At 41.2% G+C, this 17,949-nt stretch overlaps 2 protein-coding genes across 2 annotated transcripts in view; one reads left to right on the forward strand and one right to left on the reverse strand.

Annotated features, from left to right (window-relative positions):
• LOC110003907 (glycine N-acyltransferase-like protein 3) overlaps positions 1-17,949 on the forward strand; it is a 128,554-nt gene that overhangs the window by 53,290 nt on the left and 57,315 nt on the right. The gene's annotated exons all lie outside the window — the stretch shown is intronic.
• On the reverse strand, positions 5,454-15,609 carry snx5 (sorting nexin 5). Its single transcript, XM_020652654.3, has 13 exons — positions 15,449-15,609; positions 12,221-12,325; positions 12,029-12,139; positions 11,239-11,360; positions 11,019-11,142; positions 10,615-10,710; positions 10,411-10,516; positions 9,083-9,158; positions 8,929-8,968; positions 8,761-8,847; positions 7,819-7,978; positions 7,639-7,724; positions 5,454-6,791 (listed from the first exon to the last, which is right to left on the reverse strand). The coding sequence occupies exons 1-13, from the start codon at positions 15,482-15,484 to the stop codon at positions 6,741-6,743; spliced, it is 1,200 nt and encodes a 399-aa protein (XP_020508310.1). The 5' UTR covers positions 15,485-15,609; the 3' UTR covers positions 5,454-6,740.

Consider the following 17,949-nt stretch of genomic DNA (forward strand, 5'->3'; position numbering starts at 1 on the left):
GTAACATAATGTAACGTAACCTAAATTTAATGTAACGAGTAACGACAACGTAACGAGTAACGACAACGTAACGAGTAACGACAATGTAACGAGTAACGACAACGTAACCAGTAACGACAATGTAACGAGTAACGACAATGTAACGACAACATAACAAGTAACGACAAAGTAAAGAGTAACGACAACATAACGAGTAACGACAACGTAGCGAGTAACGACAAAATAACGAGTAACGACAACATAATGAGTAACAACAAAGTAACGAGTAATGACAACTTAACGAGTAACAACAACGTAACGACAAAGTAACAACTAAATCATATTTTATCGTATCTTACAGTATCGTATGAAATCACATCAGGTCAACAGATTGTAACATAATGTAACGTAACCTAAATTTAATGATACATCTCAGAACGACAACGTAACGAGTAACGACAGCGTAACGAGTAACGACAACGTAATGACATAACGGCAACGTAACGACATAACGGCCACGTAACGAGTAACGACAACGTAACGAGTAATGACAACGTAACGACAAAGTAACAACGTATCATAACATATCGAATTGAAATGTAATGTAACACTTCGTATCTCAGCAACAGGAGAGATCTGTTTATTAGTCAGTCTGATGTTTCTCTTGAATATTGAAGTCTGAATCTTGGTGAAGCAGCTCCTTGAGAGGAGCACCCTGTTCTGTTTCACTGAGGAAGCGCTGACAGTTCAGCTTCGTCTGCAGGCCAAGCAGGTTCTCTCTTTAAGAGGACACGGTTTCTGTTTCAGGAGGCCGTCACGCTTCAGGACGTCTGTGTTTACCACGACTTCTCAGTTCAGCAGCGAGGAGCTGTGGGACCTGAAGCAGCTGGTTTCAGAGGCCCACTCAGTGCGAACAGGACATGTTTACAGTTCGCCTGACCATGACCTCAAACAAAGCGGTACAAGACGACTCAGACATACTTCAATTTCCCCAGATAAAGCTCATACACAGATCAAACATATGAAACATGGTGGTTGTAAATGGGCCGTACTTGTGTGAGTGAGTGATACTGCTTTTCCTGTTCGGGATCCCAGCTGTCATTAGATGTGAGGCGGGGTTACATCCTGGACTGTTCACCAGCCAATCACAGGGCTGGTGGACATAGAGACAGACAACCAGCCACACTCACATTTGGAGTCACCAGTTAACCTAATGAGCATGTCTTTGGATTGTGGGAGGAAGCCGGAGAGAACCCACACATGCACGGGGAGAACATGCAGACTCCACACAGAGAGGCTCCTGTCAGACGGGGATTCAAACCAGGAACCTCCTCGCTGTGAAGCAACACCTCTAACCACTGTGCAGCCCTGATAATCTCTAGTTCATTGTAATTTTGTTCCTGATTTTATCGCTAGTGTTGTACAAAAACACACAAAAGGGGATGAGAACAGTTTTTAAAGCGAGTGTGTAGGCGTTGTACAAACCTGTAAACGACTGCTTGACTTCCTTTTTGCAGCATTTGGCCTTTAGTCATGTTTACCTGAGGTGGATTCTACACTACATCAGCACGTTCCTGCTGTTTTAACAGTCTATGGTTTTAATGTCCTATGATAATAAAGTGATGTAACATGACAGAGCATGAGATGCCTCTGTTCTGTCTTTGAGTAGATTTGCAGCATGCTCTCCAAAGTTCCCGGTCGTAGGAGCAGATTAAAAGTAAGTTAGGATTCTGACAAGACAGTAAAAGAAAAACATATTGGGGTCATAAAGACTGTGTTGAATTAATAATTAATCTCCGTGCACTGATAGTGTCTCCAAAAAGCTGTGAAAATGTTCGGAATTGTCTCCTTATCACACATTTAGAGTTCACAAATGATCTCAGCCTGCCTGAGGGGAGATAAGGATATTCATAAATTCGGCTGAACGAGTCTTTGAGGGCGAGCAGATATGTTCTTTTACAGCACTGAAGGCTGAATTTTAGGCCGCAAATCATTGCCTCAGAAGTTTAACTTTGTGATTAGGAAAGTTCTTTATCATAATAACACAGCAGCCACACAAAGGGGACATGAGGGAGACTAAATTTGGGACGGATACTTTTCTGTTTGGCACTGATATAACCACATCAGTAACAGACTGTGAAGGGAAATTAGTTCTCTGTGAGAGAATTAGTCGACCATGACACCCGAGACAATGTCAGGGCCTTTAATTACTTACAGTCCCATGCATAAGTATCCTCATCTTTATCGTTTTTTAAAACCTGGAATTAAACCTGACACATTTGGACTTTTTACCATTTACAAGGATAGTTAAAAAATAATCTGACATCTTTTGGATGAGCAAGTTAACCTGAAGGACATTTCTGCACCTTATCTCCTTTTAAGAGGTTGTTACAGCAGAGCTTAAAGGGGACATATTATGAAAAATCCACTTCTTCATGGTTTTGGAGCATTTATTTGGGTAACCTGAGAGTCTACTGACCCACAAAATGTGAAATAAACCCATCCAGTCCTTTGTTTGTGGTCTGCATAAGTCTTAGAAAACAAATCTCTTTACATTTGAAGAGACACACACACACCAAAACGGAGCGTTCTAAGAGAGCTGGTTTCTACAGGGTCACAAACCTCCTCTGGTGCTTGATTCATGTTATATTTTGACCAAAGCACAGCACAGATGTTTCATTTAGAAGACATGGGGACTGTTTGAAAAGGTGGAGGAGGGGGACTATATGTCCCCTTTAAAACTTTTCATACAACCCTAATCCCTAAAAAGTTGTGACGTTGTGTAAATTGTAAATAAAATACAAAGTGATGATTTGCAAAACATTGAAACCAGATATTTGGTAGAAAAAAGCACAAAGATCACTTTGCAGGGTCACTGTTCAAGTCCTGGTGCGGACCAAAATATGGAAGTTGCTCTGGTTGCCAGGTCACTTCCAGAGTACTGCTGAGTGGCTTTTGAGCAAGGCACATAACCCCCAACAGCTTTACAAAACAAGACAAAAGAGACCCTGAACTGTTGAACTGAAATCCTGTATTGAGCAACAATGGGACAACAACACCCGAATGATTCAAACTGACAGAAACTGATCTCTGGGCTTAGAGGAAGAAGTGTTGCAACAGAGCGGTAAACATGATCCTGCCACAACGTTTCAGGAATGAGAGTTCACATTTAATTTGTAAATCATTCACACATTAAATAATGGACTTTTGGGGCCTAGTGGTTAATGCGCCTGCCTCATGTACGGAGGCCATATTCCTCCAAGTTGGCGGCCCCGGGATTGAATCTGACCTGTGGCCCCTTTCCAGCACGTCATTCCTCACTCTCTCTCTCCTCCTGACTCCTGACTGTCCTATCTCTAAATAAAGGCATTTTTTTAAAAAAGCCCTAAAAAATGCTTCTGCGGGGAAACTTTCTCCCCTCCATGTCACAAATCATATCCTTGTTTTATTGGTAGTTATTTAATCTTGAACGCCATGCCTTCACATTCTGTTTGCTCCGATCCTTTCTTGGCAAACTTTTCTGTTTGTTCTGAAAATGTGTAACCATCTGATTGGCTGCAGTCTTTGGGTGCATCCAATTGGTGGGCCCCAAACTTAAAAAAGTCAAAGTGCCTGCACTATTGGTGGTGTCAATATTGACACACGTTATCACGGACAGGTACAGTTTAATCTGCCTATAGGCTACATGATGGTTATACGTGCTGTACGTCTCGCTCAGGTGACCTTTCCCTCTTATTACTAAGCGGTGAGCAAACATGCAAAAAAGAAATGCTTTAAAGTGTGTCCCTCCTCCAGTGTGTTGTGGTGTCTTCCTGTCTTTATGAATAAATAAAATAGATGAAGATGCATTGACTATCACTGCAGAGACCGGCATGATTAATGGTTTGTTTATCGTTTACATCACGTTGCTAAGCGACGCTCGTAAAAGTAGGTCATGAAACGTGCATTTTGGGTCATTCCCATGAGCACTGTGGCATTTCCTCAAAAGCTCAACTTAATGCAGCGTGCAGCCTCGTCACTGTAGTCAATGGATTTAACACAAACATGCTGCACAGCTGTTTAAACTCACAGGAACCACACACACACACACACACTCAAACCTGACGGACGAAGGAAGCAGAGGATAGGAGAGATGTGCAGCTTCTGAGATCCTCGAGGAGCCTTGATGTGAACACTGGGGAGATGGACTCCTTCTGCTGGTTTTATAGACGCAGAGACTTTTCTCAAGACATTTGGGATCCTCTGGACATTTTATTTTAAGTGCATGACGTAATGTTTTACCAGTTTGTCAAACGTATCATTATTTATTTCAAACCTTTCAGCCTCTCTGCAAAAAAACAAACAAACTCAACACTCCTCATGTTTTTGTGTTTCTGTGCAGACTTTTTATGCTAAATACTTTTTTTAAATCTCTTTTTGTGTTTCATTTATTGTTGTCTGTAAGTCTCCGTCCATGTTGTGAGGCGTGGGTTGATTATTTTTTAAGGAGACACAGTTGATCCTAAGATAACTGGGATTGCATCTTTCTTTCTTTTCGTGGTATCAAAAAGTACAGGCCAACCTCACTTAATTGTTTTGTTTTTACATCCTGGTTTGAAGCGCCCCTCCACTCACTGCATCGCTTACTGACACTTACTTTGTTGTCTTTTATATTTGTAAAACACAGGGAACTGTTTTTAAATTACAGCATTATAAATAGTTATTAGACTAGAGGGATGTCGCCACCAAGTGGTGAACAACAAGAAGAAGAAGTCTGTTAACCTGAAGAGGGAAAATCACTTTTACTCTCTGTTGTTGAACATGCTACACACACACATGCTGAAACACACACACACGAGCACAAACAGTTTCCTGTTAACATTCACTGATTGAAAGGTGTCAGAGTGAGGGGGTAGGTACTCCAGAGCTGGTGGGGGGGGGTTTGGTGTCTTGCTCAAGGGCATCTCAACAGGGCTCGGGAAGTGAACTGGCACCTCTCCAGCTACCAGACCAATTTCCAGATTTGGTCCACACCGGGACTTGAACCGAGTTCCTGCCGCCCCCCTTTATTTTAACAAACAGATGGAGGTAAATGATCGGCAGAATTTTTTTTTTAATGGGATGATAAATGGATTCAAGCTTGTTTATTTATTTTCTCGTCTTCTGACTCTTCAAAGTGCTTTTACACCTCAGGTCACATCTACACATTCACACACTGATGGTAGAGGCTGCTGAGTGAAGAGACCATCAGAAGTATATGATCCCATTCACACACAGCAGAGGAAGCAGCGGGAGCAACTTGGGGTTAAGTGTCTCGCTCAAGGACACATCAGACATGTGGCTGCAGGAGCTGGGGATCGAACCCCTGACCTTCCGGTTGAGGGTCGACCGACTCTACCAACTGACCCACAGCCGCCCCTTTAAAAGTCAGATTCAGTGTATTTCGATTTTTAAGACTCAAAAAACAGTGAAAACAATAAAGGACACCGATCAAATGTGGGAAAGTAGGATTTATTCAATGCCATTAATACAAATTTATAAAATGCTAATAATATTTTGTATGAAAGGATCGTGTGAAGGAACCCACACAGCAGGAATCCATTAGAAATACATTCAATCTTGTACAAAACTACGATGCATTTTGACACTCCACTGAGCCGGGGGGGGGGGGGGGGGGGGTCGTTCAGTATTTCTCATTGTTTAAGTGCATCTTTTTCTTTTATAATATAACGTCTTTAAAATACAGACACTGCTTAGAAAAATGTTGTTCAGACCCCATCGGAATAAAGAGAAGGGGAAATTTAGGTCATGATCAAGAAAAACATCAAGAAGGGCACGATGAAAAGAGTGAAGAAGGCCGTTTGTCGGGGGGGGGGGGAGAAGCTGCAGAAGGTCTTAAAGAAGTGCCGAGGAGATGACGAGGGGGTTTGTGCAAATAAAACTAAATAACTAAAGTTGAATTCCCTTTGAGAAATGCTTTCTGCTCGTAGAGCTTTTTATTTCACTTTTTCCTCCCCAGAAATCGTTTACGACTCGCTAAACTACCGTGCATCTTTGATAACCTGCCGGATCTGAGGCCACGCCCAACGATCCATTCCTGAGGTGAAGTGCTGCTGTTTTTTTATAAAACACTTGAAGACGATCTGTTCGCGGGCTTTCTGTACTCGTTTGGTTGTACTTTAAATTTCAGAGCATGAGGATGTTTTTTTTTATTTTTTTTTTTACAGGCACTAGATCTGTAAACTTCTGTTAGCAAACACAAAACGCTCCAACAGACGACGCAATAAACGACGTCCTCAACGCTTCTAAAAAGGTTTTTAAAGGGGGACATAAGAGAAAACTTCAGCGTCAAGAATCTAAACAAAAAGGCAAAATTGTCAGTTTGTGCTCGATGTCAAAATGAGAAAAAAAGAAATGAGGGTGAAAAAGGAAATCATGTCTATTTGTGCTGCAGAAAAAATGGAAGTCAGTCGTGTTTGTGGCCTCTTCGTTTGAAGGCGTTTACAATCAGGCCCTCCGTAAATATTGGAACGAGACGGACCACGGGGCAGAGGACAGGGATTCTGTAAACATGAAGACGTTCTGCTTACAAGACACTTGTTCTCGTGCAGGGTTTTTAAATTTTTTTTTTGTAAGTGGCATCAGACCCGTGGGTGGAAGCAGAGAGGGGGCTTGGATTCATGTTTGTGCGAGGGCCCCCAGGGGGACGCCATGTTTCCTGTTTTGCTATGACTGGTCACTTGGTGATGGTGATGGTGGGACAGGAAGTACTGAGAAACACATCAGTAGCTCTTCAGCTGATCGATGCATCCCTGCAATAGAGTCACGTTGTTCTGTGGAGACGAGGAAGAAAACAGGATTCATCCGTTATAAAGCGCCACAGGACTGAGTCCTAAAACCAGGAAGTGAGTTAGTATTTGAGCGCCATGGGGTCTAACGTCTAAAAGTCAACGGGGATTTTGAATGTGTTTGTGGTTAGACTCCTGAAATAAGGTCTGTGGTTAACACAAGCTGAAGAGATGTTGGTGTTTTGTTAGAGCACATAAACTACGTTAGGTAATACCTCCACTTGTGAAGTTTGAAGTTTTTACTCGTCTTTAAAAAGGCGGTTGCTAACAAGAGGCTAAATGTGACTACAGTGGTTGTCGGGGACATTAAAGGTCATCACGCCGGACACAGAGGGCGGGAACTCTCTCACTAGTCGGAGATGTCTCCTGTAGGTTTAATCTTTAGGTTCAGGTGAATATTATGTTAGTAAACTATTTATTAAGCTACGTGGATTAGTTTATCGGAGATCGTCTGAAGCATAACGCTAGTGACGTCACAATCATCCCACCGTGGTGTAGTTAGCTTGTAGCATAACGTTAGCTTTTTACTTCTGTCGGCCGCATTAACTCTTCAAACATCATAAAAATGGCGTTCATCTGTGAAGATCATCCTGCTGAACAAAACGCCTACGCTTCAGAAACGTGTGTTTAACACAGAGATTATTTTCTGCAATGATCCAAAATCCAATGAAAACATCCCAGAGGAGGATTCTCATTAGACCCCCATGGAGATGTTACTTCAGGGTTGGCCTACAAAAATACATCATATGGTTTGTTCTCTATTCAGAGGAGGTGATGCTGATGATGGTTAAGAGACACATTCTCACACCGCCGGCTGCACCGTTCTGCTCACCTTGGCGTGTTTAATCTCGAGCTCGGCCATCTCGATGAGGTTCTTCCTGAAGGCGATGACACGCCTTCCCTTAAAACTGGTCAGTTCTACGAAGAGAAACATTTTCAAACCATGCACAAAGCATCGCATTTAAATCAGAGAGAAGGACGTGGAGATTTGAGCCAGGAGGAATGCACAGACCTTTCTTCCCGGACTCGGAGAGCTTGTCAAATTTCTGCAGGCAGTGCTGCTGGTGCTCCTCGGCCTGAGGGATGTCTTTACTCTTCAGTCGAGCTTTATCCAAAGCCTTGTTAGAGTTCTCGTAGTCGGCTAACGCCCGGGCTCGCCTGTACAGAAGATCCTGGAGGGTTTCGAGATGGTTAAACATTCAGAATTGTAAGAGTCACAGTTTGATCCAGCAAGTATTTTTACATTCAATTGACAAGCCTGAATAAATGTTGTATTTTAACCAGTAAGAATGTCAAGTTAAATCCTTGATGTATAAATCTCTTCTTATTCTTATTTTTTATATTCTAAGTGCTTATTTATGTATCTATTCTTATATTGTTTTATTTGCTCTGATAACCTGCTGCTGTAACACCACAATTTCCCAGTTTGGGATCAATAAAGTCAGGTAATCGGGTACTTTGGCCTGGTTTACCTTATTTTACCTGTTCAGTTGTGTGGTGCGACAATCTTGAATTTCCCTCGGATCAATAAAGTATCTATCTATTTAGCTATCCTCAAAAGTTATCTGAACTTTGATATGATTTTTTGTATGAAAAAGTCAAAGTTGCAAGCTCACATTGGACGTTTTCACATCTACAGTTTGTTTGCTCTGGTCTGAATCCGCTGTTTAAAGGTACAATATTTATGTCCCTTTAAAGTTTAGTCTTCAGTCTGAATGTCGCAAAAAGTGTAATGGGGGGAGGATGTGATCCCCTCTGTACCGTCTTCTGAGGTAGTAACAGAGGCGTTACAGGGGCGAGACGATCAGCGGAGGGAGAGCAGCGCTGTGTGTGAATGTCTGACTGTGTGTGTGTATGTGGAGCTCCAGCTGTGCTCTGCTTTCTTTTTATGAAAAAAAAACAAAGATGTGCATATTAACATCTTGTACGGAGGCAGAAGATGAACGTGTCTCACCTTGGCGGCCTGGATGTCTCTCATGTAATATCTGAGCAGCTCTGTGAGTTTCAGCTCCTGGTCTGATGCTACTCGTCCCTCCACTTTCTGCAGGGACACAAACAAAGGCATGAAGCACGTATAAAACAGGACAAATATTTACAAAAGGCCGATCAGAGTCCGTCTTACCCTGAGCTTCTCAAACAGGTCGGACAACTTCTCCAGGTGCCTGAGAAAAAGTAAAAAACCAAAGCACTCAAACATCTGCAGGTATTTGATGAAAATGTGAAACAAGAGTCAGCTTGTAATAGAAGTGATGGTGCGGTCCATCCCATAAACTCACTTCTTGTTTGCTGTGCTGTCGTCAGCTGAGAGGCTGTTCAGAGTGGCAGAGACGTGAATGTAATCATCAGCAATATCTGCAAGAACAGAAAGAACATTTAACACATTAGTTCAAGAATATGTGGTTCATTTTGGGCTATAAAAATATTTGAAATAAGCTGATAAATACGTATAAACTTGTGTAGGAACATGACGGTGATAAAGTTTGAAACTCCTGAGCATCACATCGGAGTGTCTTCATGTCTGATCTTTGATTTTCTGTTTTTATTTACTGTCTTTATGTACCATATTGGTTACGTTACTTTAAATGTAGTTCTTTTGTACACTTGTTTTTTAATGTCTGGGGTGGGGGGATATGTGCCGGGGGGATGGGGGGGACTGGTTCGTCTGGGTGGTGTTTGTTTATTGGTTCCTAACTAATGACCGACAAATATAAAAAATATTCACTGAAACAATGTTTGTTTTTTTCTATGAGAAAATCAATAAAAAAAAGTTTGAAACTCTAGGAGCTGGTGTCCTTAAATGTTTTTAAATCAAAAATGAAAGACTTGGGAGCAGATTCCACAGGACGTCTGTCGATGTTTTTTAGCTATGATTGCTTGAACTAATGACTCCATGATTTGACTCATAGGAGCGTGCTTAGTTTACAAGAAAGGCAGAAAACAACACAGAGAACATGACGACTACTTTACTGACTTATTTTGAGTCATGTTGGTCAGATTCAGACAGAACACTCTGTGATTTCTCCATAATGAAGACGGGGATCGATTATACTTCATGTCCATGTTGTGTCCCCGTGCTTGTGATCGTACATGATCTGTACCGTGCAGAAGCACACCTCTTCCAACCGTTCCAGGGCCGAGGAAGTGTTCCCAGCTTGAGCTCGGGTCGGAGCGCTCACACTAGTCAAACAAACCGGACTTTAGGGGGTGAAGCGTACTTGGGCAGGGTGTGGATTGCGACAGTGTGAGTGCGCCCTTAATCTCAAACAGGGACAAACCCAGTTCAATAAATTTAAAAATAAAAACCCAAATTGGATTTTACGGGGAAATGATAAAATCTTAATTCTCTTATCATTTTGTGTCCTGAAGTATGTCATGGTCGTTTTACTTCTCAGCACTTTGAGGAAGTGTAAATGAGTACATTGTTTTTACCACATAGAGCGGGCCGATGATTTCTATGTTTGTTGCCGTGTTGTCATAACAGGTATGGAAATCATTTGACTTTTACTAGAGTCATACTGAAGCCAAATAATTAGTATAATATATTTTCAACTCCAGCAAGAATGCAAATCAATATTTAAAGTATATAAAACAAAATGTGTAATACTTTTGTGTGCGCGGGTCATTTTCTCTGCTTTGGCGGTCGCGTCTTTTATCTTGCTGTAGTAGTCGAGCAGGAAAGTCTTCTCCTGCTCGAAGAAGTCATCGACCTCCTGCAAAGCAAACAGACGGAGGGAGGTGAAAAAAGTGAAAGTGGCCGTGACACTGAACATGTAAACACTGTCATGCACCGACTGCCTGGATGCCACACCTTTATTCCTGAGATAAGGACCTCGTCGGCTGACTTCACCATGTTTTTAAAGAATCCTCCGAACATCTCCTTGGCGTTCTTTCTTCTCACGGTGAGCTGAAGGGACAACGTTTACAGAGGATTAGGATGAATTATACGTTTCTCTATGCTCTGTGTCTGCACAGAGTGTTCATTATTTGTGTCCCTCATCATGCTCCTGCAGCTTATTCTCTCAGACTCTCAGACTTGAACATGAGTAAATGAAGCGTTTAACTCTCAGCTAAATGACAAAGACAGCACAGATAAGCAGAACTGCTGATCACAGCAGGACGCAGGCCCGTGTGTCACATGGCCTCAGTAAACTCCACTTCCTCTCTGTCCAACTGACTGCTCGGGAAAGGAAGTCAGCATTATGAGGAACTTACATCCTGGTCATACTCCAAGAAAATCTGGAAGTTTCTGTCTTTGCTTAGATTGGGGTGAGAGGACACTCTCTGCAGGAAGACTTCATGCACTTGGACAGTTTTCTTGAACACGGCCAGATATTCACTGAAAAGAAAAAGAAAAGACAAACAGGACTCAGATTAAAGATGACACTCCAACAACATGTAGGATTCTGTCTTTGATTTACAAGTACACACTCACGCCTCCAGCTCCTGCTTCATTTTAGTGTACTCCTCTTTCGTCATAGTAGCTTCACCTTCACCCAGTTTATGCATTTTTTCTCTCGGGCTCTCAAAGTCGGGCTTTGGAGGCGCTGGAGGAATCTATGAATGAAGAACACAGGAAAAAATTATTCTTAAGATTTAGGATTCAGCTTAGATGGTTCAGTTTCAAAACAACAGGTCTCTTGATAAACCTGTGAGCATGTTGTTGTGGTCTTTTCTTTTTTTAAAGGAGCACACTGACACTAGAGACAAATAGTGATATTACAACCCATGCATATGTATCTGAAAGGCTGTCACAACTTGAGATACTTCAATTTGCTAATCAAAATTAGTAAAGCTTTTAAAAATACAGATTTTCAGTCTTATATTTGACAAAAAGATGCTGCGCACAGAAGAGACAGAGCAGTGGTTTCTCAAGTCAATGTGTTATCTAATAAAGACGCAAAAATTACATTCATGTCTCCCTAAAACAGAGAGCAGAGGAGATGACACTTTCTAAACTGCACAAAAATGTTGGCAACATTTTGGCACCGAAACGTTGACATTGTATTTATTCCATTTTTATATAGTGTGCAGGAGTTTGCTTGCCGTTTTCAGTCAACAAGATGTTACCCAACATTGGTTGTCTAGAACTTCAATTTTTTTGGCCCTGGTGTCGAAACAGGTATCGATATCGTTTGATTTTTGCCAGTATCATATAAAAAAATTAAAAAATCTGGTATTCTGACAACTCCTTGCGAGACATGTCTTCCAGAAATCGAACTTACAATGAGTCCTGCGTAGTCTTCCGTCTCCACCAGAGTGTCGTGAAGCCAGATGAAGTCTTCGTGCTGCCTGGGAACGGAGAACTCTGGCTTCTGGAAAGAGCTAAGCGTGGTCTGAAAAGAGACGTCATTGTTTTTTAGTATTTATACACAAAGCTGTCAACATATCAGCAAATACTCTTAATACTTGTTTACCTTGGTGTGGACGGTAAACTTGACCTTGTCCCTTTCACACAGCGCGTCAGGAATGTCGATGAGAAGAGAGGCATCGTGGTTTAGATCCACAGACACGGAGCGCATCTAATAAGAGGGGGAAATATGTACACAGCCGCTCTCATGTCTGGACACAAAGTACTTCACTTCTCATGTGAAAAATGCATTTTTAATGCTGCGTTCAAGAAATACTTGCAGCTCTCTCCTCTAGTCATTATTTTAGGATATATCTTGAGGCATTTTATCTACAGTGATGCCTCTCTGATGTGTCCATGGGATGCTGGGAATAAACTCGGATACACACTGTGATTGCATGTTTTTCTTATCCAGCTCATAAAGGTTGCAATTTGAATATTGGTTCAATAACACTGTGTTTATGACTATAGACCATAAGTAAAGTAAACATAATTCATATCATATTTAACTTTATCAACAAACCTACTTCCTCACACACTCCTGCAGACGTGACCACATCACCCCCCGTGCTTCATAACCTCCACTGGCTCCCCATCCGCCGGCATTTCCACTTCAAACGTCTTTTTATCACCTACAAAGACCTCCATCACATGGACCCCTACCTGTCTGAGCTCCTGCACCCCCCTGCAGGACTTGCTACTTATACTATACCTACTATACTACCACCAGTCCTGAGGGGGACAGGGCCTTCTCCAATGCCGCTCCCACCCTCTGGAACCCACTCCCAAAAAACATCAGAGACTCCCCCTCACTCTCCACCTTCAAGAAATCCCCCCAAAAAACTCACCTCTTCTACATCAAGAAGATCATAGCTATTATTGCAGTGCCAGTAAAACACCACTACAAATCCTTGTTGTCTGGACTCCTTGTAGCTTGACAATATATGATGAAGACGTTCTGTGTTAGCAGCTACAATGTAGAGAACGCAAAGAATGTGACAATCCTGACTGGCTACAGCTTCATGGTTAGGAGAAAGTGAAGTTGGATATGCAAACAGAAGCCCAGAGACGGTCTTTATCTTTTTCTAAAGAAAGGCATTCCTGAGGTAAAGTGGCCTTCTGAAATCACAAACTTCTATCCTGCGACTTGAAGTGGGGTTTGTGTTGTTTTAGATCTGAAGAATGTTACTTTTGGATCTACCCCACTGTATTAGGGGTAATGAAACCAGCTTTATAGTTTGCACAGAAAAAGGCAAGATGTTGCCAAGGGAGTTTTCACTGTATGAAATATAAAGGCATTACAGAGTGGCTGAGTGGCCCCTGGTATGTGCCACGATAACGATAACATGGCGAGGAATAGCGCAGCCCTACTATTGTTTCATTACTTTAAACTGAACTGTACTGCAAACCCTAAAAGGACGACTCATTTCATGATCACAGGTTTTATCGTTATATTCATGATGAGAACATTCACAATAAACTCATCACAAAAATCTGAACTTATCGCAAAGAAGCCTTCTCACTGAGCTTGGTACGGAGGCGAGTGAGTATGATGGCCATGCTTTCATACCGTTTTGATGCAGTCAGGTGAAGCTAACTATCAGCTACTCTTGGATTAAATTATTATGCCGATTTAGAGGAGAATACAAATAGTTTGGGGATTTAGATAGAACATGTTGCAACCCCAGGAGTTCTGCAACCCATGAAGAACAGAAGACAGACAGAAACTGTGAGTTATATCTAATTTGCACTTTTGATTTTTGTTTATGGGGCGGCGATGGCTCAGTAGGTAGAATCTCTTGACAGGAAGATTGGGGGTTCGATCCCCAGCTCCTGTGGCCACATGTCCGCAGGCAAGACACTTAACCCCAAGTTGCGGCGTATGAATGTATATGAATGAGATAGGTTATTTCTGATGGTCTCTTTACACGGCAGCCTCTACCATCAGTGTTTGAATCTGCAGCTGTGACCTACAGTGTAAAAGTGCTTTGAGTTGTCAGAAGACTAGGAAAGCAATATAGAAGCTTGAGTCAATTGATTTGGTCTCGGTCTGCTTCCATCCTACCTACAGAGCTACATACTTCAAAAAAGTAATGGAAGTTACCATCTTCGCTCGCAGGATTCACACCTTCTAACCATCCCTAAAGCCCGGACTGAATCAGGAAAAAGGGCGTTCAAGTATGCTGCTCGCTCTTCTTGGAATCGGTTGCAAGATACTTTAAATCTTCTGGAGCTGGTTTCCTTGAATGTTTTTTAAAGGTGGTCTTAAAGATCTGGAGGCAGAAACATCTGACTGTAGATGTTTTAACTAACTCGTATTGTTGCTGATGACTTCTGACAGATTCTGATGAACGGTTCTTTTTGTGATTCCTGTATTTATGTTAATTATTAAGTGTTTTATGTCTGAAACCCTGTAGTTGTGCTGCTGCCTGTCTCGACCAGGAAGCTCTTGTAAAAGAGATTTTTAATCTCAATGAGACTTTTTCCTGCTTAAATAAATAAAAAATAAAAATTTGTCAAAATACAAACTGTTATCCCAATATTGAACAATAAACTCGCACATCTGTTATTTTTGTCATATCGTGCAGCAGGCCTACTTCCAACTGGAATTATTCTGTGATGACCTACTTTCAGATTAAACATCTCAAGTCCTGCAAAACATTTATTGTAATTTGAAGTGTATTAAATGACATTCAGATATGCACTCTTAACATGTGTGACTCTCTCTGCATCAGTGACGTGAGTTTATATTTTTAAACTGGTTTATCTGTGTTTGTTTATCCAGTAATCATCAACATTAGTGCACAATCCTTTAAGCAAACTGATGCATCTCTTCAGCTGTGTAACCTTTACGTCACTGATGCATCTCTTCAGCTGTGTAACCTTTACGTCACTGATGCATCTCTTCAGCTGTGTAACCTTTACGTCACTGATGCATCTCTTCAGCTGTGTAACCTTTACGTCACTGATGCATCTCTTCAGCTGTGTAACCTTTACGTCACTGATGCATCTCTTCAGCTGTGTAACCTTTACGTCACTTTAACGTAAACTATATTTAATGCTTTTGGCGTTGCATGTTTTAACACGTTTAGTAACCATTCTCCATTAATGCACTTAACACTTTTAGTTCAACGTTACCCACTTTATAAAAGTTGAATCGATAAAACTATCGATTAGCTAGCTTAGCAACAGAAAAGCTAACAGACAGAAAACAACACTGAAGTTAGCGGCAATAACTTCACCCGTTAATGTTAGCTAACGTACTTTAACGCCGCCAGAGCTGACTCTAACTTACCTTTTCCTTGTCGCTGTCGTCTACGGGGGATGTCATGGTGGATTTGAAAAGGGTTGAAAAGCAAATATAGGCCAGCAACCCAAATAAAAAAGTATAAACAGACAGGAAGCTCTCCCTCCGCTGGACGGCTAGCTGTCTCTGCCGAGCTGTCAAAACGGTTTGTTTTTTTTCATTCGAGTAAGTCCCGCCCCCAAGGGATTCTTATTGGACAATATCGAATTTACACACGCAGCGATTCGCTTTTAATCTAGTCAATCAAACACTTCTCTCACCGTTGTTTGATAAAATAAAGGATAACGTCTTTTTTTAGCAGACATTTTTAATTTCACATCTGTACTTTAAACGGACAACGACGACAAGTGGCAAAACGGGCGTAAAAAGTGGATATTAAGGGATTTTTAAAAGGAAAAAACTGGAGTTCCGCCGGAGTTATTTGAACGACACACGTGGCATTATGGGTAATGTAGTTGTTATATTTGTAGAACCCACGGAACTCGTTCTTTATTCAGCATTTTCAATTAACAAACAGGCATTTAAATTGTTAAACTTTTATTTATAAATTACTCCAAGCAGCTTATTAAGATGACAGCATAATAATATAACAACCAAACTGACAAGGAAACAATAATACACAATTATATAGTGTTGTTTAATTAAATTCATAGTGTTAAGAATTTTTTTAACCAATTTTCAAGGTCTGGAAAAATATTTTAAATGCATTTTTGAATGCTACGAAATTTGTGGTAGTTTTCAAAAAAATCCTAAATTTAAAGGGTAAATGGACTTGAGCTTGTGTAGCTCTTTTCTAGTCTTCTAACTTCTCAAAGTGCTTTTAGACCCAAAGTCACAACTACACATTCACACAGTGATGGTAGAGGCTGCTGTAAAGTTACCTTCAGCAGTAACTACTCACATTCATACACCACTGACGAAACAGCGGGAGCAACTTGAAGTTAAGTGTCATACCAAGAACACATCGGATGTATATCAGAATCAGAATCAGAAATACTTTTGTTGGAGCCATGGATTGGTATAATTGTCTTTGTGCTATTTATTTAAGGTTAAGGTAGTTTGTTATATATTGGTGTTTTGGGTTATTGATTATTATATCATTTATTAGGATTATATTGAGTAGGGGGATGTCGGGTCACATGGGTATGGGCGGAGATGTGTTGATTTAACTCACCTGTTCACCTTTTTGTTCTCAGTGGAAGAGAGGGGGTGAGCTGGGTTGCCGTATTTTTTGTTGACCGCTATTGTTTCTAGTTCACTGTGATTATGAGTTAATGCACGTTATTATAAGTTAAGTTGATTATCTTTTTTACGTTAATAAAAAAGTCAAACTTATTTTTGCAGATCACAGTATTCTTTTGAAAGCGCGTCGGACAAATGCATCAGGCCCAACCTCAGCCTCTCAGCGGCTTCAGGAACACCGCTACAACTTTATTAATTCCAGAGAGAAATTTGGTTGTTACAGTTGCTCAAACACAATAGAGCAGTAGAAATATAGTTTTATACAATCAAAATATTAATATAAAACAGGAATGCAAGTGCAATATCAAGCAACAAGTACAAGAAGTAGCTGCAGGAGCTGGAAATTGAACCCCAGACCTTCCAGTTAAGAGACAACCAACTCTGCCAACTGAGCCACAGCCATTTGTGACAATACAATTGATCAAAATATTTCACCAAAAATCTCCCTATTTTTTTCTGTATGAACACACCAAACACTGACTGTGTTGTAATGTACAAACAGCTTACATTATTTTAAATTTAAACAGATTTTGTTTAGTACTCTGTATAATGGTATAAAAATAATGGTATATTAATTTTGTACTGAAAATGTGACAATTTTCAGAAAGTTTATTCAATAATAAAATCTGCATCCGGAATTCCAGCTGCATGTCTGTCGGTGGACCACTGGGAACGACAGGAAAGGAGTGGAAAAGTGAGGAATGGGAGTCTAGTACAGTCCATGGGGGACAGAGCAGGGGAGGTGAGAACAACAAAAATGTCAATGGGCCCTTTGGTGTGTTGGTCACATGTTCCACCATGGCTCCTACCAGAACTGGATGTAGATTTTTTAGAATAAGGATGCAGGGGATCTGGTTATTTTCACTGGTAAACATAAAAAAAACAAAAACAAATGGGGAGGCTTCATGCAGATTTACACTGATGGCTCCAAAAATCTGAACAATGGAAAGGCTGCAGTAGGGATGAGTTTGTGTGAGGGATGTCATGAAGTGGAGCACGTCAGTCTAAGGCATATGGGAGGCACAAAGAAGAAGAAGCAGAAGAAGAAGATATACTTTATTAATCCAGCAAGGGGGACATTGTGGGACATTTTACACACCAGACCAATTTCTAGACTTGGTCAGCACCGGGACCGCGACCCTCCGATTCCCAAACTAAGTCCCTACAGACTTAACTACATGCTGCCCCAAGATAGAGAGGCGTGAGGAACAAACTGAGGGGATTAAAGGAGGAAGGGAGTAACATAG

Source organism: Labrus bergylta, chromosome 10 (assembly GCF_963930695.1).
Source record: "Labrus bergylta chromosome 10, fLabBer1.1, whole genome shotgun sequence".
In the NCBI taxonomy this organism is placed as follows: domain Eukaryota; kingdom Metazoa; phylum Chordata; class Actinopteri; order Labriformes; family Labridae; genus Labrus; species Labrus bergylta.

Excerpts from the sequence above, each read along its gene's own strand:
- snx5 (XM_020652654.3), bottom strand. The coding sequence starts at position 15,484 with ATGACATCCCCCGTAGACGACAGCGACAAGGAAAAG. Across the intron at positions 11,143-11,238 it reads ATGAAGCAGGAGCTGGAGGC|TGAATATCTGGCCGTGTTCA; the intron begins GTGAGTGTGTAC and ends TTTTCTTTTCAG. Across the intron at positions 6,792-7,638 it reads TCGAGATTAAACACGCCAAG|AACAACGTGACTCTATTGCA; the intron begins GTGAGCAGAACG and ends TCGTCTCCACAG.